The sequence below is a fragment of the Gymnoscopelus microlampas genome (genome assembly GCF_963454915.1).
Source record: "Gymnoscopelus microlampas genome assembly, chromosome: 4".
NCBI lineage: Eukaryota > Metazoa > Chordata > Actinopteri > Myctophiformes > Myctophidae > Gymnoscopelus > Gymnoscopelus microlampas.
This window is the reverse complement of record NC_139941.1, coordinates 22,210,955-22,237,949: the sequence shown is the minus strand read 5'-3', so window position 1 is coordinate 22,237,949 and position 26,995 is coordinate 22,210,955. Positions and strand designations below refer to the sequence as shown.

The 26,995-nt window shown below is 42.8% G+C and overlaps 2 protein-coding genes across 3 annotated transcripts in view; both read right to left on the bottom strand.

Annotated features, from left to right (window-relative positions):
- The window catches only part of rasgrf2b (Ras protein-specific guanine nucleotide-releasing factor 2b), a gene marked incomplete at its 3' end in the record, with an annotated part of 59,064 nt that extends 52,392 nt beyond the window's left edge, over positions 1-6,672 (bottom strand). The window contains exon 1 of the mRNA XM_084055445.1: positions 6,368-6,672. Within this exon, the coding sequence (XP_083911571.1) occupies positions 6,368-6,643 (276 nt within the window). The 5' untranslated portion in view covers positions 6,644-6,672. The remainder of the gene's footprint in view (positions 1-6,367) is intronic.
- A 2,103-nt stretch (positions 6,673-8,775) lies between these two features.
- msh3 (mutS homolog 3 (E. coli)) overlaps positions 8,776-26,995 on the bottom strand; it is a 62,104-nt gene continuing 43,884 nt past the window's right edge. For both annotated transcript variants that reach the window (XM_084054826.1, XM_084054827.1), the window contains exons 21-24: positions 22,299-22,485; positions 13,538-13,670; positions 12,328-12,496; positions 8,776-9,113 (exon numbers count right to left, since the gene is read on the bottom strand). In XM_084054826.1, the coding sequence (XP_083910952.1) occupies positions 8,999-9,113; positions 12,328-12,496; positions 13,538-13,670; positions 22,299-22,485 (604 nt within the window). In that variant the 3' untranslated portion in view covers positions 8,776-8,998. The remainder of the gene's footprint in view (positions 9,114-12,327; positions 12,497-13,537; positions 13,671-22,298; positions 22,486-26,995) is intronic.

Genomic DNA, 26,995 nt, shown 5'->3' with positions numbered 1-26,995 from the left:
ATTTTGGAGAAAAGAGTTGAAAATTGTAAATATTTCCAAAATTCAGCTTTTCCATTTTAGACACATTCCAGTCCATAATTCTCTGCCTTTCATCCTATTATCAAAAGAAAAACAAATCTTAAGCCACTGACTACTGAGGAGAAGGCACTGTCACAAAGAAAAACATCACTTTACAGCTATAAAACTCAGGTTGCTAGTGGTTGCTTTCATGCATAAGGATTTTAAAATGTAATGCACAACGCTTACAAGAGTCCCTCTGTGCTGTTATGTATTGTGGTACTTTGTTCAAGCAGCTGTGTTGGAAATAACGTTACTTTAGGGCTAACATGATTTCAGTTGAATTGTCCTACAAATAATTGTGATTCATTATTTAATTGTGTTTTTGTCATTGAACATTCAAATGATGGCATGACAAATATTGTAATTTAAATATACAAATATGATACTGATAATGACTGGTACCAAGAATCTAAATAAGGAGGAATTGTTGGGGAAGCCCTGCAACCCTGAGGTGCAGGAGGGCGTAATAAGTTGTATAATAGCAACAACAGCACAGGAGCATACCGCCAGTGCTCTGGTGCAGTTGTTGAAGTAATCAGTAGTGTCTCTAAGGATGATGATGTCAGTGGTCCATCGGAATATGAACCCTATTGATTTTGGTGACCCCATGGCCTTTCCTCTAGTGCTACCCTTAGGCCAAAATATATATAAGATAAGATAAGATATGAAAAGATTTAAGGGTGGAGCTCAGGATGAATTCTACAAATTTTGCTGGCCTTTCCTTTAGAATCTCTTTCAGCAAATATACATGATAGCCCCCACCACAATTCTGCTGCTTCTAATAGTAATTTAAAATGTTCTATTTGTTTTCTTCCATTTCTAGCCCTACTAGTGAGTGCACAGGATTCTTAAGATGGCAAATTCGGTCAGTTCCAACTACTTGATGGTTGTACTTGTACTGGTTGGTGCAAGAAGCAGCTAGCTGCTAGCAGGGCCTTTGGACTCTTGTTCTTGTTACAACATGCTTGAGAACAGCCAATACATACATACTGTATATGATGGCCCTCACCTCTATACTGTACACTCAATGAAAAGTAATATACATACAAAGAGCTCTACGTGTTCTTGTCAATGCACCTGTTTCCCAATGCCCCCTCTCCATGGTTGTGTGTGTGTGTGTGTGTGTGTGTGTGTGTGTGTGTGTGTGTGTGTGTGTGTGTGTGTGTGTGTGTGTGTGTGTGTGTGTGTGTGTGTGTGTGTGTGTGTGTGTGTGTGTGTGTTGCAATCCGTGCATGCGCAAGTGTGTGTCATTAAATGCATTACCACTCCATATCAGCACCTGTGGGTGATGACAGAGGGCTCTTCTATAATAAATAACAACAATATCCAAGAAGGTGGATGGCCCCAGAGCTTCTGTTACAGAAGGGCCTCCCCTAAGACACCAGCCAGGGCAGAATGTGATGTTTGATATTGATTGGTGTGTGTGTGTGTGTGTGTGTGTGTGTGTGTGTGTGTGTGTGTGTGTGTGTGTGTGTGTGTGTGTGTGTGTGTGTGTGTGTGTGTGTGTGTGTGTGTGTGTGTGTGTGTGTGTGTGTGTGTGTGTGTGTGTGTGTTCCTAATGCATTATTCTGACCCCAGGCGCTACCCACCCTGAGGCAGTATACCGTACGGACTCTGCGCAGCAAGTCTTAGAAGTAGGAAGGATTTTTTTAATTGGTTTAAAGTTTTCTGATGTGTACAAAATACGGTCTAATCCAAAAGCACAGCGTCACCTTCTCCCATTATGTGCTCATATCACCAACACTCATTTGGAGAATCCCCCCTGGGGAAATCTCAATTTCAACATTGGAGCCATAATCGCCTCAAGATTTGATTCAACTGTGGACAAGAAATGGATCCCTGAAGGAGATGCATCCCTTTTAAAGTTGCACTTCATCTAATGCAGCCTCTAGGCAGAGAGACAGATGCATGGACACTCCAGCACATTCATGTATATTCATTTTCACCTCTCGTCACTCAGAACCCGCATACGGCAGCACTGCAAGTGACGAGAATTTTCTGATCTGACATTATTACATTTCATAATGATCATAACACTTTGCATAAACAATGGGGGAGATGGAAAGCAGCCCAGGGTGTAACGGCGGATGAATTAGTCCTTTGATATTCCCTATTAGTGAGGGCGACGTGAAAAGGCAACATTCTGAGGAGTGTTAATAACTACTGGAACTTCAAAATGAGAGCTAATTCCTAATTATGATACACACATGCATGTGCACATCAAAGGTTGCGCTATAGGATTTTAAACCAGCAGCCATAAAAAAGGCCATATCCAATTTCAATGCATGAACAACAATCAGGTGCATAAATGTAGCCTAACAGTTATGCATTTGATTTGATTTGGATTGAAAACTATTTGAACAAAAACGAGTAATTTGCCGCATTTTGTGTGCATGGTAGTGTGTGTGTGTGTGTGTGTGTGTGTGTGTGTGTGTGTGTGTGTGTGTGTGTGTGTGTGTGTGTGTGTGTGTGTGTGTGTGTGTGTGTGTGTGTGTGTGTGTGTGTGTGTGCGCGCATCATCAGTTTATTAGAAGTAACAAGTTTTCTTCAGAATAACGAGCACTCAAAGGGTACTGCAAAAAACAGGTACTTACAAATAATCCTTCCTTCATAACGGTGATAGGCTCAGTTGCAGTGTGGCTAGAAATGGACACTGTTGTGTAGTGTCTTTAGACATCTCTGTTGGATGTTTCATTTTCAAACGTGTGTCCATTGTTATTGATTTGTGGTAGGACAACTTGCCATTGCACAGATTGCATTTGACCTTGTTTTCATTACATTTTTCATAATCTAGCTGTGTATTGCCCTCTCCTGTGAAAGTGTCTGTGGTGTGTGTGTGTGAGAGAGAGAGAGAGAGAGAGAGAGAGAGAGAGAGAGAGAGAGAGAGAGAGAGAGAGAGAGAGAGAGAGATGGGACATTTGAAATGTCCGTAGGGAATAATATTTTCTGGCTTTTGTCATAAAACTAAATGCCAATTACCGGCCTAACGTGATCTCTGGTGCACACACACACACACACACACACACACACACACACACACACACACACACACACACACACACACACACACACACACACACACACACACACACACACACACACACACACACACACACACACACACACACACACACACACACACACACACACACACACACATCCACCAGGAAGTCAGATCTGACACGCAAAACTAATGTAAAGTGTGTCACCTGTTTTTTTCTTGCAGTGGCTGCAACCAGGAAGGAGACTGCTTCCCCTCCGTGCCAACAGTCAAACACACTTTATCAACCAGAAGATTCAACGTATAAGCCCAATTCATATTTTGTTGTAAGGTGGAGTCACATGGCGAAGATAGCCGTTCTACAAGCTCACAAAGGTGTTGTGAGCTTGCGGATCTGCATTTTTTGTCATTTGACAGACTACTATGCTATGCTATGCTATCCCCTCAACTTCTCACACACTCTCTTTGTTGATCATTAAAGTGGCCATTAATAGGTAGCAATGTGGCCTGGTGGTTTGTAAGATCAACCATGAAACTGAAAGTTCACAGATTCAAGTCCCTGCCTTGAGATGCTGGGTTCTACCTGTTCCCCTGCATCTGGAAGGTGCCACGATCAGGTCTCTCTGGGGGACATGCATATATTTCCTTTTAATACATAACTACATTATGCACAATACTGAAACTGGTAGGCTCTGAAAAGACATTGCAATGTGTGTTCCAGGCTGCGAATACCTTTGACTGAACATTGTGTGTGGTTCATGGCTTTTGCAGAATTGTGCCAATTATAGGCTACTTGGATTAATGATGGACACTTCAGGGGAGGGAGGGGTTGTGCCTGATAACCATGCACACATACATGTGTAGGCCTTTTATCCATACATACAGCTGATGTGGAAACAATTCAGACCAATGTAAATGCTCTCCATGTTATTTGAAGGGTTTTGTGTCTCTTTTTGAGTACAAGAGAGTGTGAGAGAAAGACACACACACACACACACACACACACACACACACACACACACACACACACACACACACACACACACACACACACACACACACACACACACACACACACACACACACACACACACACACACACACACACACACACACACACACACACACACAGTGTGAGAGAGAGTGAGAGAAAAAAGCAGTGGCTCAGTGTTATGTGTGTGGGTGCAGTGGCTCAACGTGGGGGTGTGATACTGCAGGTTGTCGGCAGACTCAATCTACTGCATAAAGCAATGGCGAAGAGCAGGAGATAGACTGAGGGAGAGTGTTGATTTAGCCCCATGAACCCTAGTGTCAATGTTCTGGGAATGCCATAACAGGCAAACATTCAGCGAATCTTCAAGCTCACAACGCAAATATGGCCTATTTTGGGAAAAGACATTTGGTGCAGAGGGGGAAAAAAAGGAGAGGAAAAGGAGAGGATCACCGGTCAACACCGATGGGGAACACCGGTCAACTAAGGATATCTCGTTATACATGCAGTACACTTCTCGTCTCCTCTCTCCTTCGCACTTGTCATTCATCCATCTGCACGGGGAATTGAACTAGGCGCTAGCAGGCTCTCTGGAATTCTCCTTGATTCATTTTTTATTGCAGTCTCACATGCACGCACACATACCCACACAAGGCCCCAACGAGCAACCCCAAGTGTTGTTGCATTGCATTGTGGTTAATCTTCCAGCCCGTATGGCCATCTAAGTTACACGGTTACATGGTAAAAACACAAGCTTTTAGCTGAGAGCGGATTAAAAATAACCCCTAATTAAACAGCACAGCTGGAAAGACAGGGAGGGAGAGAGAGACACACACACACACAGAGAGAGAGAGAGAGAGAGAGAGAGAGAGAGAGAGAGAGAGAGAGAGAGAGAGAGAGAGAGAGAGAGAGAGAGAGAGAGTGAGAGAGAGTGAGAGAGAGAGAAGGGGGGGAAAACAAAGAGATTCAGCTTCCATTCATATCATGCACGCTTAATACATATTCAAAAGGCTTCACATGTCAGAAAACCTACAAGTGAAGGAGCCTACTAATAGACAACTGGTGATGTCCTATTCAGAATGAACAGGAATGGTAGAGCGTCACCACCTTGGGTGTGAGATTGAAAAAGAACACACTGAGAACTTAATGCCATAATATTATAGTATACCGTTTTTTAATGCTAGTGGTAGAAAAAAAATAACACTCTTCAATCAATTGAGCGGTGCAGAGTAATATATCTGAAAAGTCTATATCTGCTCTGTGGTCCACAGCTCACCTCAAACCACAAGAAGTTCATTTATGGTCTACCAAGGACCCCAACGGAAATAAGTGTGATGTTTTACATTCTTTTTGCCTATAATAATCAATCAAGTCTCCTGAAGGTTCTGCTCCACTTTTTCTGGATGATATCCACTCATGTTCCTCCTTCTTCCCTCCATACCATTAAGATTATATATCATTCTTCTCGACACATAGTTGTCTACTATATAAAAAGTTAAGACTTTATGGTTGATGATACACTAAGCAATTTGTGCAAATCAGCCAAGCTCTCAATAGCAGACATCAAAGTGAATCACATGCATGGTCAGAAATGTAATGTTTCCATGGCAACAAAATACACCTGTTCAGTAATACTACAACCATACCTCTCTGCCCCCTTGTCTCTCCAAATTAATCTTCTTTACCCACTCAAACATCAATATACAAAGTATTATTGACCTTTTAAGCTAACCCATAATTATGTCATTGCATTGTGATAGAAGGGGACAGCTGTGCACATATTCAACAGGTCTCTACTTGCCAGGCCCACTCATTCCGATTCAATCTGATTAATCAAATACAGATTTGAATATGAACAGTGTGCAATTGTCAGGACAAATTGCAGGGATAGGAGAAGAGGGGGTTGTGTGTGTTATAAAGAGAGCAGCGGGGAGGGGGTTCTCTGCTAAACTGTTTAACAACATGTATATGCCTTTATTTAAAGGTCCTGTTTATGGAAGCGCTCCATCACCAAAATCAGCCTCACAGGTTACCATGCCTCTCCTATATGGCTAAAGCCACCCCTATACATTTGAAAACTTGTGAAATGGGACACTCTGCATAATGAGTAGCCTACTTTCTACTTTTGGTACTTTAAGTAGCCTACATTTTGATGCCTTTGTACTTTTACTCAAGTAAATATTGAATTCCGGACTTTTACTTGTAACAGAGTATTTCTGCATTGCAGTATTGATACTTTCACTTAAGTAAAAACAATGTAGCCTAGTACCTTTTCCACCACTACCACCCATGGTATCTCCATGATGTATTCTCACCTGTTTATCCAGCGGCTCCTTGGCCGCAGTGGACACCTTGGGCGCGGGGACGCGCTCGCAGGTGCATCCCTCCAACAGGTAGATGCCGGCGGGCCGCGCGCTCTGCTCGTTCTCGAAGTAGAAAAGCACGTTCTGGTAGAGGGCGAAGAACTTGTCGTGCCAGCGGCTGTTCTCCGCCGTCTTCTTGCTCAGGTAGCCGCGCTTGGTGCCCTCTTTGCGCGCCACCACCGACAGGAACAGCGCGTGTCCCTCGTTGTAGCGCACGCTCTTCTGCATGTTTGCGGTTTCTGGTCGGGTTCTGTGATGTATCACTGCAAAATTGTGGAATCAATTAAAAGAGAAAAAAAAAGGAAAAGAAAAATAAATGTTTGCGGTTTCTCCCTTTTTTTCCTTTTTTTTAAACGTTTCTTTCTTTTCTTTTATTTTTTTCCAGAACGGAGATGTTCTCGTTTGTTAGTTTTTCACATGGAGCCCATGTTTATCAGGATGCGTGCAAACTTTTCCCTCTGAGTCAGTGTTCAGCAGCAGAGTGGAGGAGATGCGACGCGGTGGCGGCGGCGCACGGAAAAGTTGCCCCGCCGATGGAAGAAGCGCTCCTCCGGGGAAAGTCATCCTAAAAAATGCCCGTCTGCGTGTCCACCGAGGACTATACAATCCATGTTCTCTGCGTATTTTATAAATAAATAAATAAATATATATATATAATTTGAGAGAGAGACAGAGAGAGAGAGAGAGAGAGAGAGAGAGAGAGAGAGAGAGAGAGAGAGAGAGAGAGAGAGAGAGAGAGGTAGGTAGGATAATCACCGAGAGAACTCTCAAGCGGGCAGACAGTGAACGAATCACAGTCAGAGATAAGCTGTAATCGGCTTTGACACTGGTTAACTCTCTCTGCGGTGATGCTCCGTGGCTGGGCAGGGCAGCGTGGAGCTGGAGGAATGGAAGGCGGAGCGTGAGTGTAGAGTTGAGGGAGAGTGTGTGTGTGTGTGTGTGTGTGTGTGTGTGTGTGTGTGTGTGTGTGTGTGTGTGTGTGTGCGTGTGTGCGTGTGTGTGTGTGTGTGCGTGCGTGCGTGCGAAAGACAGAGAGAGACAGAGAGGAGTGGGTCGCAGATCTTGATAAAGTGTATTTGTTCAATTTTTAAATACATGTATTTAATCCACTGTTTCCCAAACAGTGGGTCGGGACCCATTTTTGGGTCGTGGACTGATTTTTATGGCTCGCGAGTAAATATCCCCATTTTATTCCTACATAAAAACATATATTATTTTTTTAAATCACAATTGTCAGCTGTTAAAACAACTAATAAAAACAACATTTCATCAATTAAAAACAATTCTAAAGGTATTTCATAAAAATAAAGAAAAAATAAAATAATTCCATGAATAAAAAAAATATATGTTTAAGAACTATGCGCAGCGTTGTGAGCTTGTAGATCTGCTATTTTCACTAGTTTGGGTCCTGGCCCGGGCAAATGTCTAATTTCTCTTTTGGGTCTTGAGCTAAACAGTTTGGGAACCACTGATCCTAATCTATCAGGATATCACAATAAAGTCACAATTGATTTATTTCCATTGCCTTCCTGTAGACTTGTTTGGAAGGCAGGCAGGAGTATAGGGTCCAGCACAATCTGGGAAGGTGAAGCATAATCAAAGCACATTGTAAAATCAACACATAGGCCTACTCCACACAATAGACATTGTAAAAATGTACATGCAATACTCTGGTATTTTACCCGAGAATTGTTTTTCAAATGTTTCTTACAACTTCTCACAGTAAAAACTGATTTAATTTAGGCTAGTACAGAATTGTATTCCATTCTTCCCCAACCCAGGAGAGAAATGGGCTACTTCTCCCTAACTTGCTTAAATTGGGCAGTTTCAGTCTGTAGCTACTAGGCAACACATTAGCCCTCATATTTATGGGGGCGGCCATAGCTGAGTGGTTAGTGAGCCCGCCTAGGGAGCCAGAGGCCCTGGTTGCCCCAGGTTCGATTCCAGGCCACGCCAGCATATGAGTCGATGAAATGAAATTTGTCCCTGAGCAAGACTCTTAACCCCTAATTGCTCACAGGTTCTCAATGGAAACAAGACCGCAAGGACTTTCATGAACGACCTGTTAAAAGGAATTATCCTTATCCTATGTTATTACAGTTTGTATAACATTTAAATGACCAGGACAATAATTTGGCCAAAGACACTATTAGGGCTGAATCTTCCTAGACAGAGTCTGTGTAATAGTCACTGCATTATTAATAAGCTTGGGCCAACCATACATAATAGTTTAATGAATGGATACAAAATACTACAACATTTAAGGTGAACTAAAACCTAGCATATAAGTCCTAAGTCTGGTGATGAAAAAATGACCTTCAAAGAGGACAAGGAAGAGTATGAAATTGGTATTCTTTTAATTCAATTATTACTCACAAATAGACTGGTAGACAAAATCCTGATAAGATGGCATTACAACTGATGCTAATGAAACTATTAGGTAATAATATCACACACACACACACACACACACACACACACACACACACACACACACACACACACACACACACAGAATCACAGTAAGCAGCACAGGAATATAACGCTTAGAACTGTAAAAGTTGTTTTTCTTCACAGAGTGCATCATTCTTGTGAGAGAGTAATTTTTGGACAGGTGGGTGAGTTTGACTGTATCCAGTTCATCAGCGACTTTCTGTCATTGATGTTCCATAGATCAGATAGCAGAGTTTTATTCATCCTAGAGAGAGAGAGAGAGAGAGAGAGAGAGAGAGAGAGAGAGAGAGAGAGGGAGGATATGTGAGAAATACACAGTCCATCTGGCGACAGAAGCATTTCCCAGTAAATGAAAGAAGATCTGTGAGATTTCACTGAGATAACTGCATCTTTAATATTCCACCAGCAGCCCAGCTCTACTGTGAACACAGAACGGACTCACTCCAACACAAGACAAACATTTCATATGGGGAGGATTACACTGATTGACAGAAAAGAGGTGAATGTGCGTGTGTACACATGCACTGACAGACATTTCATATGATGAGGATTATTTAGGGAGAGAGAGTAAGCAGCACTCAGCTCCCAACAGGCTGTCTGCAGTAGAGTAAGATACGGCACACCACACACATAGAAAGAGAGAGAGTGATAATAAGAAACAGAACTGTCTTTAGAGTGTATCATGCTAAAACGTTTGAGAGCAAATAGACTAAGACGAGTTATTTTCCACTTGTTCAGTCTTAAGTCAAAACAGCTTGGTTTGTTCTTCATCCCACACACAGAGGTAGAACAGTTTATCAATCAGGCTGAACAGAGTAACATAAGCCTTAAATGTGTCATCGCCAGTATACTATATACCAGAATACTAACCAATTTGGTGGGCTAAAAAATTGTATGAAGAATTTAATGTTGGGTGTACTCGCACTGGGGGGGCTTGAGGACAAAAGTATCATACAAGTGAGATAATATTATAGAGTTCTGTAATGTATCTATCAATAGACATTTTCCTAAACTGGTTATGAGCAATATAAATTCAAATCAAGGCAAAAATGTATCTTAAACCTGAAATTTGAACTTCAGGCGGTGGGCAGTAGGTGTGTACTTAATGAGCCTGCCTGATACTAACTCTCTCTATACGCCTACATAATCCTCATCAAATTAAATGTCTGTCGATGTGCATGCATGCACACACCTCGATTGAAAACTACTGAAATCTGAACAAAATGTATTTTCACCCATTAACCACAACAGCAACAAACCCTTGTAAAGTATAATCTGTCATCGATGTTTTGAGCATGTGAATAGGTGAAAATATTTTCAGGAATTTTCTAAAATAGCGGAAATAGACAATATACAAGCTTGACGAAGTAGGGCTTAAGTGAATAAAGGGATAGAAACAGAAGGTGCTATTCTCCAAGTTTGTTTCCTGGAATTGTGTTATTTTATTAAACAGTAGCTCTGGGCTTGACCAACATGCTGAGGCTCATTATAATTAAGTAGACACCTGCTGCAGGAAGGCGTAAATGACACAGGCCATGTCAGTCACTGAGGAAGAGAAAAAGGGAAGATGCAGATGCCAATAAGAATACAGTACATTCATCTCAGAGCCAGCTGTTTACATGATAAATGGCTTATTCTAAAGAAGCAGGAGTAAAGAAGATGAATTGGTCAGCTCAATTCCCGTTGAAATTACTTCCATGATTAATTTATTCATCAAAAAGGAAGGAAAAATTGGACGACATGGACAACCACCCACTGTAGGGCTGCAGTAAAAACTGTGACTTTAACCAGGCAAGCGCAGCCACCAATGAGACAAGGGGGAAGAGGAGAGAGTTCAGCACCACGGCCAGCGCTGGGCCCTAAATCAGCTGATCGAAGGGAGGTATGTCCCTCTTTGTCGCGCAATCTGATTGGCAAGTGCTGACAGCTGCGCTGGTTCTGATCAACCTTGGGCTATGAATACTGCTGTGGTCTCCCTCAGTCTCTGCTGGCTCTCTATGGTCGATGAGGCATTGCTGGGTGGTAATCGATACACTCCAATTGTATGAGATAGTTAATAGGTGAAATGGTACAGAACTGATTGTTTTTTTTGTTTTTGGTTTTGGTCATGAACTTTCATTACTGGACAAAACCCCAGACCGGGAAGAACCTTTGCATGATAATGCCTTTGCCCCTCCCCACTGCGGTACAATTTCCCTTAATAAATTGACTTTGGGCAACTTGAACTCTCCGCCTCTGTTGTTGGTATCGATCAGTCCTCACATAACAAATAAACACTTAGGTTTAGACTTAACATTTATCTTTTTGCAATTCAAATCCTAATTTGATATTAATCACAATATTTTCAATGTGAGTGTTTTTTTCTTTCTCTCCATATCCATATGCAGCCCTTGTGGGAGTAGTTGCTATTTACAAATTAATTGGACATTAAAACATTGAGATATGGGCCAGGTTAGATAAATGGATAGCATATTGATCATGGTCGTGGCATCCCTGGTTCAATTCCGACCTGTGTTGCATGACCACCCCCACAGCAATCCTATCTAGCCTACATAAAGCAAGAAATTACAAAAAAAAAGAAGACTGGCATACTATTTCAAACCAACATAAACTTTAAAATAGAATCTTACCACTAGTTAAATGTGAAAACAAGGCACTTGAGACTCTGATAGTACTGTACAACATAATTAGAAATTAGTTATTACTAATTAGGCTATAAATAAGCCCTGAGACAAGGGATTACAACAGCATTACAATAATACACTAATATGATGTGAAGTTGTCTAGGTGATGGCATTTGTCATACGTTCTCAGAAGCTGTGTGGTCCTTAAACATGCACAAACATCGCAACTCAACATAAGTAGAACCCTGCTTCCATTATACAGTATTGCTCATTTACTTCCCTTTCCCTTTAATTAATCAGATGCAGTGTGCTTTAAATCAAGTCCCATCCTAACACACAGAAGCCCTACATCATTCCTATGATATTGATCTAGGTTTGTGGTTATTAACTCTCCCAAAGCCAGTCTCTCCCAAAGCCAGAAGACAAAGAGCTTTCTTTCATGTGTTAAGTCATCAATAGACAAAGTTTGGGTGGCTCCGCTGACTTTGGTGGTTTTCTGAGGCTATTGGTACATTTTCTGGCTCAGAAGTGTTGCATTGTGATAAAACAAAGTTCATTGGAATGAGATCCCACTCCAAGTTGTGTGTCTTTGTGACATTAAATAAGTCAGACTGCTGAGTGTGGTGTGATGTTTTTACTGACAAAAATGCAATCAAGGTATACATTGTTAAAAATACAAACGGAACAGATCAAAGCCGCTGAAATTCATTAAAGGAAGAGTTTTTTTGTCTAGTTCAGTACACACTCTCAGGGTGTATACAGTGCATAGTGTGTGTGTGTGTGTGTGTGTGTGTGTGTGTGTGTGTGTGGGGGGGGGGGGGGGCTTATACTAACCTCCTGGCATCCACTATGTTCTCCAGCTCTCGGGACTTGTGTGCGGCAGTGTATAGTACAGCGTCTGGGATATCAGCCAGTCGTGCGACATTCAGGCCATAACTCCGTCCTGCTGCTCCCTCAGTTAGCTGGTAGAGGAAGGTGATGAACTCTGGTTGAACGTCACCATCTGATGGACACATCAGATGCACGCACACACAAGCATGTGCACACACACTTTTCAAACCCCCTTCACTTGGAGATTGTGGGAAGTTTTAGCAAGAGGGGTAATGATAGACTAATTCATTCAATAGACAGTCCTTCCTAGCTACGAAGACTTATAATGAGGCACACAATGGTCAGCTCTTTCAATAGACTAATCAGCCATTTAGTGTAGCACAGTGGTTCTCAAACGTTTTAATTTGAAGAACACACATAACTCTGTGAGTGTACAAATGTGAGTGTACAAATGGATTTGTACACTCTCAGAATTAAACACCCGTAAGGGGCCATTTGGAACCCCCTCAAGGAACCATCCCTGGACACCAATTTTACAGTGAGTAACATGCACAATATCAGCACCCTGACTATGTTTGCCCAGAATGGAATAGAGCCTTCATTAGCATCATTGGTGACAAGGAAGAGGCCCAATTCATTTCCAATATAGCCGCTGTGCATAGAGCCTATTGCTCGAAAAACAACAGTTCAGCACTATCTGACATGATTACTGTGCATTCTCTTGTATTTCCCTTGTCCTGCCTGCACTATGCAAGTGTTGCGTTGAATGTAATGGCTTTTACTCCTTTGTATCTACAGTACTTTTTCTTGCCCTGTAATCTGTATCTTAACTACTAATCTGTATCTTAACTACTGTGCGGCCTTTGGCGACTGAATTTCCCCGCAGGATCAATAAAGTTTTCTGGTAAGACCACAATGACCAACCCAATTATCCTGATGTGCCTTTTAACCCGATGCCATGGCAGAAAATTGAATCAAAGTAATGACGTGACCTCATGAATTGAACTGACATTTACCGACACAGAGGATGTAATGTAACATCTGTCTCTAGGATGAGCATCTACATGTGAAAAAAGAGGGAGTGGGCTTATGAGATGTCATTGATGTTACCAAGTCAGAGCCACAACCACTCAAATATAATAAGCTTTTGGCTATATACAGTGCATGCACAAATCCTCTCTCTCTCTCTCCCTCTCAAATGTACAGATACTACCTTCAGCGTCAGTGGCGATGCCAGGTTCATTTAGTAGGAAGGCCATGTGATAGTTGGCCACGTTTTCTGGATACATGCGCTCCAATTCACACAATGGTGGGTAATGGGTCACAAACAGGGTCAGAGACTTGACCTGAGGAGAAAGTGAGAGATGTTTTTATATAGTCCAGGTATTTCATGCAAAAATGGGGTCAACCTCACACTAATTGCAACTAACACAAAATCAACAGATTTTGTGTCCTAAATATGTCCTGAATGAATTTGGAATTACAGAAGGGAAAATCTAAATAGACGTCATCACACACTATTTTTAAATATACAATTATCGATTTGGCAGATGGACCCAAGGAAGTCCTGTATCAAGTTTGAACTTGAAGTTTGGATGAGCGGTTCTTGAGAATGCAATTGTGCGAGCAGTTCATGCATACTCAATTGTTGATGCAGCCGTCAATGCACTGTTTCTAGCAAACATGCTCAAAGTCCATCTACCACAGCAATCTGGAACAACAGACAGTAGGGATGGAGAGGCAGCGTCAGCTGAAGCACGTGCAAGGCAGCCAGATTATCAGAAAACAGATGTGAGCAGAGATGTGCATTAACAGTGCATTGACGGCTGCATCAACAATTGAGTGTGCACGAACTGGTCGCGCAACAGCTTTGCCACACATCATGTGGATTACTGCATTTGGGGCATAGATCAACTCCAGCAGCTCTTGTAGCCCAGATGAGGCCATCAGGTTCCCAAAGTTTGATGTTTGCCAAAAGTAACTGTTGTTACTCTCAGTCCCATCAGCTATACATCTGCCAAATGTCGACTTCATACATTGTCCGGTTTTTGAGATAGATAATTGTATATTTAAAAATAGTGTGTGGTGGTGGCCATTTTGAATTTCAGGATTTTCCCTTCATGCAATTTCCTCTCATTCATGACATATTTACGACACAAAATCGGTTGAGTTTGTTTTTGTTCAAATTGAGTTAGGTCAAGTGACATTATTACTGGACTAATCCCTGCATTGCTTCTGTTGATGAATGGCCAGCTATCCAATCTTTACACATAATCTGGCAATCAAAAGATGCAATCTTAAAAAGATGAAGAGGAACGTTCAATAAGATAAAGATAAGAGCAATGCAAAACAAACTAGAAAAGACAAATACAGTCTGTGTGGTGTATGTGATGACAATGTTTTGGTGTTGTACACGTGTATGAAATGGCATAAGGCAATGGGGGAAAGGCTATGATAACATCAGTTATGTTTGTTGTACAGGTTCAGAATGGGAATACAAATCAGGCTGGGAATGTAAATGACAGCGAGCCCCCATGCCTGTCCAAATTTACATAAAAATAAGTAGTTAGATCAGAAAGCCAAAGCTGATCAGTCAGTTTAAGAAAGTAATATAAGGTAGAGCATTTCAAGAAATTGCAAGTGTGGGTGCCCTGATGCAAGTTGTGGGTTGCAGCACTCAGTCAGGACCCTAGGAATGTGTGGGGTAAAGACAGAATTCGTGGTGCCCTCTATGCACAGACGTGAAAGTGGATAGGACGTTGCGTCCATGATATATGGTTTTGTGGCTCCATTATAGAGCTCAGACTTAATGTGGCCAGAGTGAGACATCAGTGGTCTATGACGTATGACGTACTGTATGACTCAATGATAACACCTCAATGATAGCATCTCAATGAAAACATGAACACCTCAATGATAATATCGCAAGTACAGTTGTAACTCAGGTCTGTTTTACTAAGAAGTCCTGTTATTGTACCTGGGTAAACGTTTTGAATAAAGGATTACTCAGTGCTCTGTACAGGTTTGTACAAGCTGGCAACCTTTGGAAAAATCATGGTTGGTGTTGAGGCCATTCTATGAATTCTATTGTATACCAACTTCATAGACAAAAATGGCACTGTCCTCTCTCTAACACTCTGTAACGCATGCACACATATACACACACACCTGAGCAAAGCTATTCTAATCCACAGTGTCCACCCCCAGTAGAAGGTAAAAACAAAGCGCATGGTGAAGGGAGGCTAACTGCCTAGCTAATAGTCTGATTAGCTGCTAATGGCTGTTAATGGCCATATCCCCCCAGGGCTCGCTGACACCTCTATTACACTGTGTGAGACCCATGGACAGCGCCACTACCAATGAACCTGGCTGTAATGAAACTAATCCAGTCTCACATATTGGCCAGGTTCTGTGGCATGGATGAAATTTACAATTGAGTGGACAGGTGACAACTAGCATCAAATAATCGAAAAATTGATGGACAGAAAGGTTATTAAATAAACATTTTATAATCAAATATCAGTTTGCTTCTCTTTTCTCAATTTTATAAAATGAAAGCTTTTGCTTTTGACTGCTGGGTAAGGGTGTGTTCACACTATCTGCCTTTTATGAAAAAGGAGGGGAGCGATTTCTCTGCTGAAAAAAGGAGAGATATAACTCTGTGGAAAGTACTGAATACTGATGTTTTTACACTAGCAAGTGTAGATGTGAAATTAATCAAGATTGAGAATCTGCATGGCATATTTATCACCTTATATATATACCTTATAGAACATATATATTGTTTAGAGAAAAGCTGTCACCTCTTCTTTCGGGCATAGCTGCTAGCTTGCTCCGCCTGGAGCAGTGGAGCTGATGCTGGATAATACAACTCCACATTGTAATGAATAAAGCAAATACAATAGTGAAATAGGAAACGTTTCCAGGCGAGCCACAAGGGAGGCCTCTCCTGTGTGATCAGCTGATAAAAAGCTCATCACATCATATGAACTTTTCTCATAATGTTAAACTATTCTGGCGCTCGGGTGGCACAGCACTAAAGTGCCTTCCCACCACCGTGGAGGTTGTGGGTTAGAATCCAACGTGGTGCATCCGGCTTTGTCGGGCGTCTACGTGTTCGGGGGAGGGAAGCCGGGCGGGGAGGGTGGTAATTGTCACTGTGCGTAATCCTGCAGGCTGGGGGGGCACCTGTCAGCAGGGAGTGTAGGGCGGGAGGAGTAGGACGAAGGCTCTACGTCCTCCCTGTGGGGGGCTCCTCACTGGCAGGTGAGTCAGAAGGATACAACAGCAGTGACAACACAACAAGTGTGTGGGGAGGAATCAATTGGCACAATAACTAAATTGGGGAGAAAAACGGGTTAAAAAGAGAAAAGAAAAAAAAGCTCTGCAAAAAAAAGAGCTCTGACCAACATCTTTTAAAGACAGTCACCTTTTGGTTATTTCTCTAAAATGTTTATGTAAAAAGGTTGTGCCCATTGTTTTTAAATGGTGGACAGTGCAATTTCAGGATGTCTGCTTGGGTTCAGATGAATGATGAATAAACTAAATATTAATAATTAACAGATGAATCGGTTATGAAAATAATCTTCAGTGGCAGCCATAAATGCAGACATGGAGCATCCTGCAGGGGAGGTTAGTGGAACAGAAGAAGATGAGAGAGACCGGGGACTTATGGAGACGTAGAAAATATCTCTCAACCAACTTTAACCAGGAGATTTGCTAATCTGGGCATTGGTAGTGGACTGAAGGCAGACCTGCAAACTCATGAGGGCTGAAAAATCTGGTTCCGGTATCATTAGTCAAATCTGCAGCCCCTCGGTAAACAGTGTTTATCAGTCAGTATGCTTTCTCCGTAGAGCCGTGTTCCAAGAATAAGTGACCTACAAGCTAACAACGCTTCACATTGCAAGGTATGGTTAGCTTGTACAGTAGATCTGTTATTTTTTGGCACGTGATTCCCTCCAAGCATACGACGGTAACCCAGCTCTCCCTATTTCCACTGAAAACGCGTATTCTTTTACATGGTTTTGTACACTTGCCGACTGTTTCAGGATGCACTCGTTTAAGGACACTCTCCCAGTGAGATCGCTTGAACGTACAGTATGTTTGATTAGTCCTGTTAAGTGCATGCTACGAAAGGACACAAACCCGCACAAACAGAGCCTTGCGAGCGTGCATACGTCACTACCCTATATTAGCAACTGCACCACTTAATATAAAGCTAGCGCTTTAGGCAGAATTACACACAGACAACAGAAGCTCTTTATCAACACTTCTTGGCTGGTTAAGGTAGCTGCATACTGCACCAACACAACTGTAGTCGGTTTGGAAAGGAGGGCTCCCCGACCCGGAAACAAATATTATGACAGACAAATGTTAGTTCATAATACCACACAACACTAGCCTGGTTCCAGACCATAGACCCAGCCCACTCTCTGAGTGGACAGCCTCTTGGTCTGTTGTTGTAAATGTGAACCTAGGATTTATTCGGTACAAAATGTATTGTCCAATGAGAGTCGGAGGTGGGGGTGGCAGGTGGCTCATGTCTCTTCCAAACTACCACTGCTTTTCATTCGCTTCACTGCTGGCAGAATGAACTTGAAGCTGGGCTGTGTGTGGAACGTCTGACCAACATCTGACCAACTAGTTTGGAGGCATAGAACACCCAAATTTAGTTCTTTGAACTCGCCCACCCAAACCTCTGAATGATATCATATTGTAGTTTTGGACCAGCCTAAATGAACACATTTAGTCTGTTCTGGTGTAGTATGCAATGGGCTTGAGTTTCCATCATTTAGCAGCCAAAGAAGAGATCTACATGCCATTGGCGGTTGGCGGGTGTTGAAATTGTTCCCTGGCTGTTGTAGTCCATGGGAAAAACATGCCAGACCACAGGTATGGCCCTTTAATACATACATACTGGAACTATACAGACAACCAATCAATACTACAGCCAGGCCCTGACTAAAACATAAAATGTTCTTCATCCCATTGTGTACAGAAGCTGTTACAGTATATGGTCTTATTCAACTACTCTTTTTCCGTTTCAGCCTCCCTTTCTCTCTCTGACTGCCATGCTGTCAAGGCTGCCTGGCCATTGAATTCACCGAGTGGTTTCATGAAACTCATCTAGGTGAGCGTTGAGTGTAGGGAAAGGATCTGTTACTATAACAACTGAGTCAAAGGAAGGGTAGTAGGGATTTATGCATGTTGACACAAACAGATGATGATGATGATGATGATGATGATGATGATGATAATGTGAGGTAGGGGTTGATATGAGGAGCATAGTTCATGGTAATTCCAGCAGGCATGGGGAGGGCAGTCAATGACCGTACAGCACAACTTGTCCCACCTAGCTCTTTGGAGCTCGGTTTCTTTCAATAAGCAAGGCTTCTCGAGTCACTCTGACAAATCAATGCAGTTATACAACAGGTGGTTAGTGGGCCTCCGCCTCCTGCCAACTACAGCTCCCTGTTGTATTAGCTGCTACTGAGCTGCTTACATTGTCCAAAGAAAATTACATAAGCATGCAATACTCAAGATCAATATGGAACTGGCAAATCCTGAAAAGTGGGTAGTGTTTTTTCAAAGACAACATGTTCATTCTTCTATATTTGGACTGGTAGTAACTGAGAGCCGTTTTGATTATGTAAACTTTTCACAACTTACTTGTACAGAGCAAGCTAATATCATCATACTTGAGTGATTTAGGCTGCAGCATGCACACCTACTAATGAAAGGACATGCCCAAGGTCTTGGCACACGGCAGAAGACTCTTGTCTTCAACCTACAGAATGGCCAACCAAAACATGCAACCAAAATATTGCATGTATGATGTAATTGTACGTATGTCGGCTATATATGTACGGGATAATATATAGGCGGTAGCTGTGCCGATCATTATTGGAAAATAAATCCCTACTGGGAGAAGCAGGACTGAAACAAATTACAACGTACAAGCAAAACCACACTTTGACAGAAAATATTGATTTAAAAAGGGGTAGATCATTTACAGTGATCTACTATTAGGAAATAAAGACGTGAAGATGTGAAGCTGTGTGATAATATCGTATAATGGGGGGGGGGGGGGGGGTATTGGTATGGTAATGAATATCTGATATAGAATTATTGGCCCAAGCCCAAGTTGCACAAAAGGGGTTCATTCTTCCACTTAGACCAAGAAGCCCATATGGAGAGGCAGTGATTAGTGCCCTCCCAATCCATCTGGCAAACAAACAGCCAGCAAAATAAGCCTCCTCATGTGTGACCATGAATACTGTGTACTGTAAAGCCCCCCGGCCCCCGGGATCATTGTGGACAATGTAACCTGAAAAATCCTTCCCCACCTGGAGAAACAGTCCAGGTGGAACTAAATGTCAGTGGAGAGACAGTCACAGATCCCCTTAGTAACCTCTCTCTTTCTCACACACCCCTGGTGCCAGTGATCTGTTCTCTCACAATGGGACATGCAACACTGTGCAACACCCGCAGGACCCCTGCAAGCTCACATAGTCCCAGTGGTGGAACACGCACGCACGTACTGTACACGCACACGCACAAATACCATGGGAGTGCTGAGCACTCAGCTCGAGTGTACAGAGAAATCTCCAAACCCGTCTGCTCCCTTAACCAATTAAAGGACGACTTCACCCATTTTCAACCTATCTTCATATAATAGGTCCTCACTAATGCTCATGATAAAATGATAAAAAAAAATTCTACTTGTCTGTCTCATTTAGATTAATTTGTTTTGATTAAGATTTTTATTAAGGCGAGAACAATGGGATCTATTATTGCATTGCAACTTTACAGGAATACAAAGCCTGCAGTTTCTATTAGCTTGATGATGTCACTGGTAGACGGGTTTCTGAACTGTCTACAGCCCTCCTCTGAGACACAGACTGATTATAAAAAAAATTGTACCATTATAGCATGAGCATTAGTGAGGACCTATTATATGAAGATAGGTTGAAAATGGGTGAAGTCGTCCTTTAAGTTAAACCCTATACTTCATTGACCGGGGTCCCCCAGGCGTCTATACTTGGCCCCGCCCCTTTCCCCCCCCCCCATCTACACCAAATCTCTTCGCCGAAAATAGATGTACAAGCTCACAACGCACCACGCATGCTGCAGCAAATGTTTGCCTATTTTCGCCAGTTGTGACATGCCCAGAATAGGCACTCTAGGGTTCATGTGGTTCAAACCTCTGCTTTAGAGGACCTGTCCCTTAATGCCTATCCTGCCTGGCTCCACGCCTCTGCCTTCACCGGCCGTTTGAAATCATGGTTCAGGAGGATTAGCAGGGAGCAGGGATGACACAAGAGTATACAGTACAGACTGGTACAACCAGCCCACGGCCATCACCAAGGTTCAAGAGCAACCTACATTACCCCTGGCCTTGATAACTGATATTCTGTCCAATACCCACAGAGGTGAGAGTAACCCCCCACATACCCCCCCCCCCTTTCCAGCATTTATACTGTAACTAGCAGCTGCAGCAGCATATTACCATTATAGATCAAGTCTCTCTCCAATTAATCCATTAAGACCGGGAAAGCATGTGTCATTTTAGATTTCTTTTGGCTATTCAAAAATAGAAGATCTACAAGCTCATGGCGTGGCACTCACAATCTGCTCATTTTGAAAAATCGTGAAAGTTTGTGTAAATCCTGGAATATATATATATATATAAGCGAACAGTTTTAACTCAAATCTTTGCTTCTGGGGGTCCCTGGAACAAAATATTTTGAGATGGGAGTCCACGGCCAAATATCATTTTGACATGAAAAAGTTTGACGACCACTGATATAGCAACAGGTTTTTCAAAAAACTGTTTGATTTAGAAGACATTTGTAGAATCCCCAGAAGCAAAGATTTGAGTTACAAATGTTCGCTTTAAATATATATATATATATATATATATATATATATATATATATATATATATATATATATATATATATATTCAAAGAATATATATATATTTTTGAATAGCCAAAGAAATCTAAAAATGACACAGATGCGTTTCCGGTCTTAATGGGTTAAGCTTTGGCTTCCACAGCCCTTGTGCTGCCAGGGTGTCTCTGGGGTCCTTTCTTTGTCTTCAAAACAAACCATCGCTGCAACCCACAAATGCACGAACACACATATACACTCTTAATTGAGGGCCCTAACGTGACGGTTTATTGGGCTGGCATGGAGCTCCCACAGTGCTTGTGGATTCAGCAAGATGTGTGTGGGAGAAAATGAGAGGTGTGGGGAAAGAGAGAGACTCTGTGTGACTGTGAGCATGTGTGTGTGTGTGTGTGTGTGTGTGTGTGTGTGTGTGTGTGTGTGTGTGTGTGTGTGTGTGTGTGTGTGTGCGTGCGTGCGTGCGTGCGTGCGTGCGTGCGTGCGTGCGTGCGTGCGTGCGTGCGTGCGTGCGTGCACGAGCACGAGCACGCACATGGATGCAAACAAACACTTAAGAGAGTTGCAGTAGTCTTAAGTGTACCATCCAATGTGTCACTATGTTTTGTCTCATTTCTCATATTCTCTTTTAATGTTTAATGGGACATGATGTGTCATAAAACAATTTTGAAAATATTGTATTAATCTTGTATTGAGTCAGTTCCTGCCTTTGTGTATCTGTTGGTTCAGATGAATAACATGTTAAAATAGAATGGTGTGGTCTAGGATGTGTTTTTCAAAATTATTAATTTCAAGGACTCCCAGTTTTGTATGCTTTAGGCCATGGACCTCTGTAACATTGCATCTTTGATAGTTGTAGTAGAGTGACTGAGTGCTCGTTATGATTTTTTTTATACTATCACTACATATTTGATGTTATTTTATTATATTATAATGTGTTTCATAATTTGTTTTTTAACTGAATTGCACCAGTGGGGGACAATAAAGACTTCTCTACCTCATGTTCTCTCTCTCTCAAATGCTATTTCAGTTTGGTATCTTGACCCTGCAAACACACTTACGTGTCGGACGAAGTGCTCCAGGGTGGCGTAGGCGATGGCGATCCCATCGTGGGTGCTTGTGCCACGGCCTAGTTCATCCAGGATGACCAGCGAGCGCTCTGTCGCCTGGGCGATGATCTCTGAGGCCTCTGTCAGCTCTTCCATGAAGGTGCTCCGTCCCTTGTAGATGTTGTCCGACGCTCCCATCCTGATCGCCGGCCATGCACGTTGGAGAAAGGAGGGAGATTAGACGTCATAGTGGAAGAGAGGGGGAAAGAAAGAGAGAGAAGGAAGTGAGTAGGGCTAGGCAATAAATAAATATTATACCAATGTTATGATATGAGACTAGATATACTGGACTAGATATACCTCGACTGTGTGGCCAGAAATAGTTCCAACATAATTGTCAACTAACAACCACAGTGGTGGTGAGACTGATCTCAAATGATGACGAGAGGGCCTACATAGAGGAGGTGGCAGAACTATCACATAAGTGCCAAGAAAATTGCCGTTTCTGTTTTGATTTCTTACATTTTTATCCCACAATTTTGATAACCCATTTTTGTAATACCCAGTGCCAATTGTCTATGTAATCCTGGGCTCTACATTCCCTCTGCCAGCCTAGGGAGGCCAGGGCCGAGCTCATGCCTTCAATTCATTAGAGCCAACTGACCTTCTTGTCACCTGACAGGGGCGTTTCCCTGGTTGGACGTAGCGTGTGGAAGGAACACGTTATTCCAACCAGTTCCTTTCCCCTCCATCAGGCGCCCCGGCTGGCCAGGGGGAAGCAGTATAGTGACCAGGATTACTGCATGTTTTTGTGAGGGTACCTACCCTAGGGAACACGGGGAGAACATGCAAACTCCACACAGAGAGGTCCTTTTATGGTATGGGCACTGATGACGCGGAGGAGAGAACACGCCCCCAGCGTCCCCTGCGGGAATCGAACCCAGGACCTTCTAGCTGTGCTACCGACTGCGCCACCACGTCCCCGTGTTCTGTTTTGAACGTCGAAAACAACAAGAAGATGATCACAGACTTCTGCAAGAAATGGTCCTCCACACTAGAGCCATGCGTGGGAGTATTTTCTTAATCCCGCTCCTGCCCACTCCCTGCTATCTTCATGTAACTTGATGTGCACATCATTGGGGACCTTACCTGGAGAACGCACACAGAGATAATATATGGTGCAGGGTGCTGGGCGCAATAGTGTTGGAGGTGTGTCTAGCTCGTCTAGCCTCCAATTTAGTTACTGTAGGTAAGCAGCATTGCTTGGTGCAAAGCAAGACGCGCAGCGCAAAGGGGTTATATAAAATCTCTGAATTAGTCAATAGTCATGGGTGTGATTTAAGTATTATATTAAAATTGGCTTAAGGGAAGACCGACCGGCCGGCGGGTGGGCCGGCGGACCACGTCGTCACGCTCATGTTACCATAACTCAGCCATAACCATGTACAGTAAGGAGTTCCCAATGCAGCTACGCCCAAATATGGAGTGTTGTCTAACCTCAATGTGTCGTCATGGAATCAGGCCAAAACCAATCAGTCAGCTCCATATATGGGCACAAAAGGGGAATGCCCATATATGGGCATATACTGATGACATCAGCGATCTCCATATATAGGCATAAAAGGGACAAGGACTAACAGATGCAGAGATCTCCATATATGGGCATATTGGTCGGATCAGTGTGAGGAACCTCTAGTAACATACATTAGCATTAGCAATCAGACCAATCAGAGTGTTGTCTCCCATTCCCTTTTAAGAGATAATTTGCACTTGCACCATCTGGTTTTTAGAGGCGCTATCCTGCTCTATACCTGACTTTGTCCGTGTGCGTACGTCAACGTTCTGATTGGTCAGGTGCGTCAACAAAGTGATTGGTCAAGCTTCACGTGACACATGGCTATAAACACATTATAAACACATATCGATGACAAAATGTATCAAAGGCACCGCTACCTTCACACAGGGTGTGATTTTAAATAACAGATTTGGAAGTAAGAGGACACAAACATTTTTCTGCTGTGGAAACGGATAATAAGTGAAAGTGCCATCTACGGCAGCAGATTTAATAATGTGATATAAATGAAATCAGGGATGCAGGGGAAACAGGTGGACCACCCGCAGTGGCTGTGCTGCTGGTCAAAAGTCCCGCCTTCCTCCTGTAGCCTAATGTCTGCTCATGTCCAAGAGACATCTGTGCTTTTTCTCTCCCTCTCTACCCCTCTCTCTCGGTCTTCACTGCTCTGGTCTCCAAAGACACACAGAGACATTATTATTCTTATTGTTCATGACAGATTCTTATTGTCCTTCTGTCGAGTGTTGTGTTGAATTTGGATAGATTCTAATTACAAGCAGTGTACGTGCGTTGCAAGGCTGCGTACTGTAGGCAAGCACACTCTCTAAATAGTAAGGAAAAACCTGCGCTGGATTCAAGGCCAGCTTAGTGCTGGTCTAAGCTCAACGTACAATTGTGTCAGCATGAAACTAACAATGACACCTGTGGTCACTTTTAGTGACGCTTTGTGCCGGGTGTAAGATAGGGCCCAGACTCTGTGGCAAAGAAGGCGAGGCAGCGCCTGTATTACCGCAGGCAGTTAAGTAAATTCAGGGTCTAAAATTCTTCAACTCTGCTAAAACCCAGAGTAATGACAGGGGCCATCACTGTATATAGAACTAGCCATTCCCGGGATCTGAGAGTTCTACAGGAGGTGGCGCGTTCAGCTGAGCGTAACGCATGAGGAGAGCAAAAAGGATTATGAAAGACAGCTAACAAACCGGAAATGGACGGTTTGTGACAATGTGGACCAGCAAGCGTTACGGGTGGCACTCGGAGCCATAAATAAGGACATGGACATATGAAAAAAAGGGAAAAGGGAAAACAAAATAAAAAAAGATTTCTTCCACAAAAAAAAACATTTATTTTATCTCTGCGACCGCAATCTACAGTACATTGCAAAATCCTCAGTGTTAACTTAACTCAGGGCCTTGGTTTAGCTGGGGACCACCTGGATCCCCGCCAAGGACCTTTGGGCGTCCCCGGACTGCAGGTTGAGAACCAGCGTATTATCTTAAGGTTTTAATTTAAAACTACACACAATCTGGTATCTCTATGTACGGTGGTGGATGTCTGTGTTTGTTTCATCACCCAGGAATTGCACTTTCTTTCCCCTCATTAATTAAAAACAGATTTAACACATTTGCTTGGCACTGTAAAGTCTGAGTCTGTCCTGCACTGAGAAATTCTACTGACATGTACTGACCTGACGTCAAAAGAAGTTAACAGCATATTTTCATGTCTCTCCACTGGCTCCTGGATGCTGCTCGCATCCAATTCAAAACCTGAAGACCTATGAGCTGACCAAGGGCTTGGCACCCATCTTTCTACAGCTTATGGAACCAGCCTTTCACCTAAGCCTCCTAACCCCATAAACCCTAGCATCCCTAAAAGGAAGGGGGCCTACTGTAGTATTGAGTACAGAGCCTGGGGGGACTCCCGTTAATGAAGTATATAAAGTTTAAGTGATTAACTAACTTTTTCCACCATCCTCCCCGGAATCGTTCAGAAACCACCTGGAACCCCACCAAGGACTCTTGGGGGTCCCCGGACTGCAGGTTGAGAACCAGCGTATTATCTTAAGGTTTTAATTAAACTACACACAATCTGGTATCTCTATGGTCATGTGGTGGATGTCTATGTTTGTTTCATCAGATTTCGACCAACAGGAAGTGCAGACCGGGTAATAACAGCCTTCCTGAAATGGACACAATATCCTTAGTTAAAATCATTCAAAGTGATCTTTAAAATAAATCACCATACAATTGATTAGATGATCATTATACGAGTTGGTATCACACAATGTGATTGGTTGATAATTTGCACATCACACCACAGCTAAGAACTAAAAAGTGAGTGTCGATCTCCACCAGGCTGGGTAGCCTACCCAGGGCTGTCAGTCATTGAGTGCAGCCGTCAGGGGACGAGAAAACTGCAGGGGGAAATAGAGTTTGTACAACAGATGGTGTTTCTGGCACCCCATATGAGAAGAAGTGAAAGCATTTTGGAGGAGTGCTCTATAGAGGGCCCTCAACATGTGATTCCAATTTGGGGATGATTGGATGTTGCATTGAAGATATAACATATCTCACTCATTGTACAATAGGGTGACCATATTCTGAATTCCCAAAAAGAGGACACCTCACGCATGCGTTTCAGGCGCGTGCGCGCTAAACTTTGCGGGGTTGGGTTGGTTACATTTTTGGGGGGTTTTTGTTACCTTAATTCGGTTCCAAAAATGTTCTCCAGAAGTGTAGAGTTTTTTTCAATGAATGACAGGCAGCGCGATGTCCGTGCTGTCCAGTGTGTGTGTGTGTGTGTGTGTGTGTGTGTGTGTGTGTGTGTGTGTGTGTGTGTGTGTGTGTCTTGTTGACACATGTGCTGGAGCCTGTCAGCAGTGTTGCCAAGCCTCGTCGGAGAAATAAGGAAACATCTCCAAAAACAAGCCAGAAAAACAAGCCAAATCTTGTCCAGTTAGTGCTTTCATTGTTGCTAAGATACGTCCCGCCCTACTGATACACAGATACAGTACACGCTACCCAAACGCTCAAAACCCCGGACATTTGAAGGCTTTTATAAAACCCCCCCAGACAGGCCGGACAGCTCCCCAAAAGATGGTCACCCTATTGTACAATGACATATAGGGCTTAAATGGTTA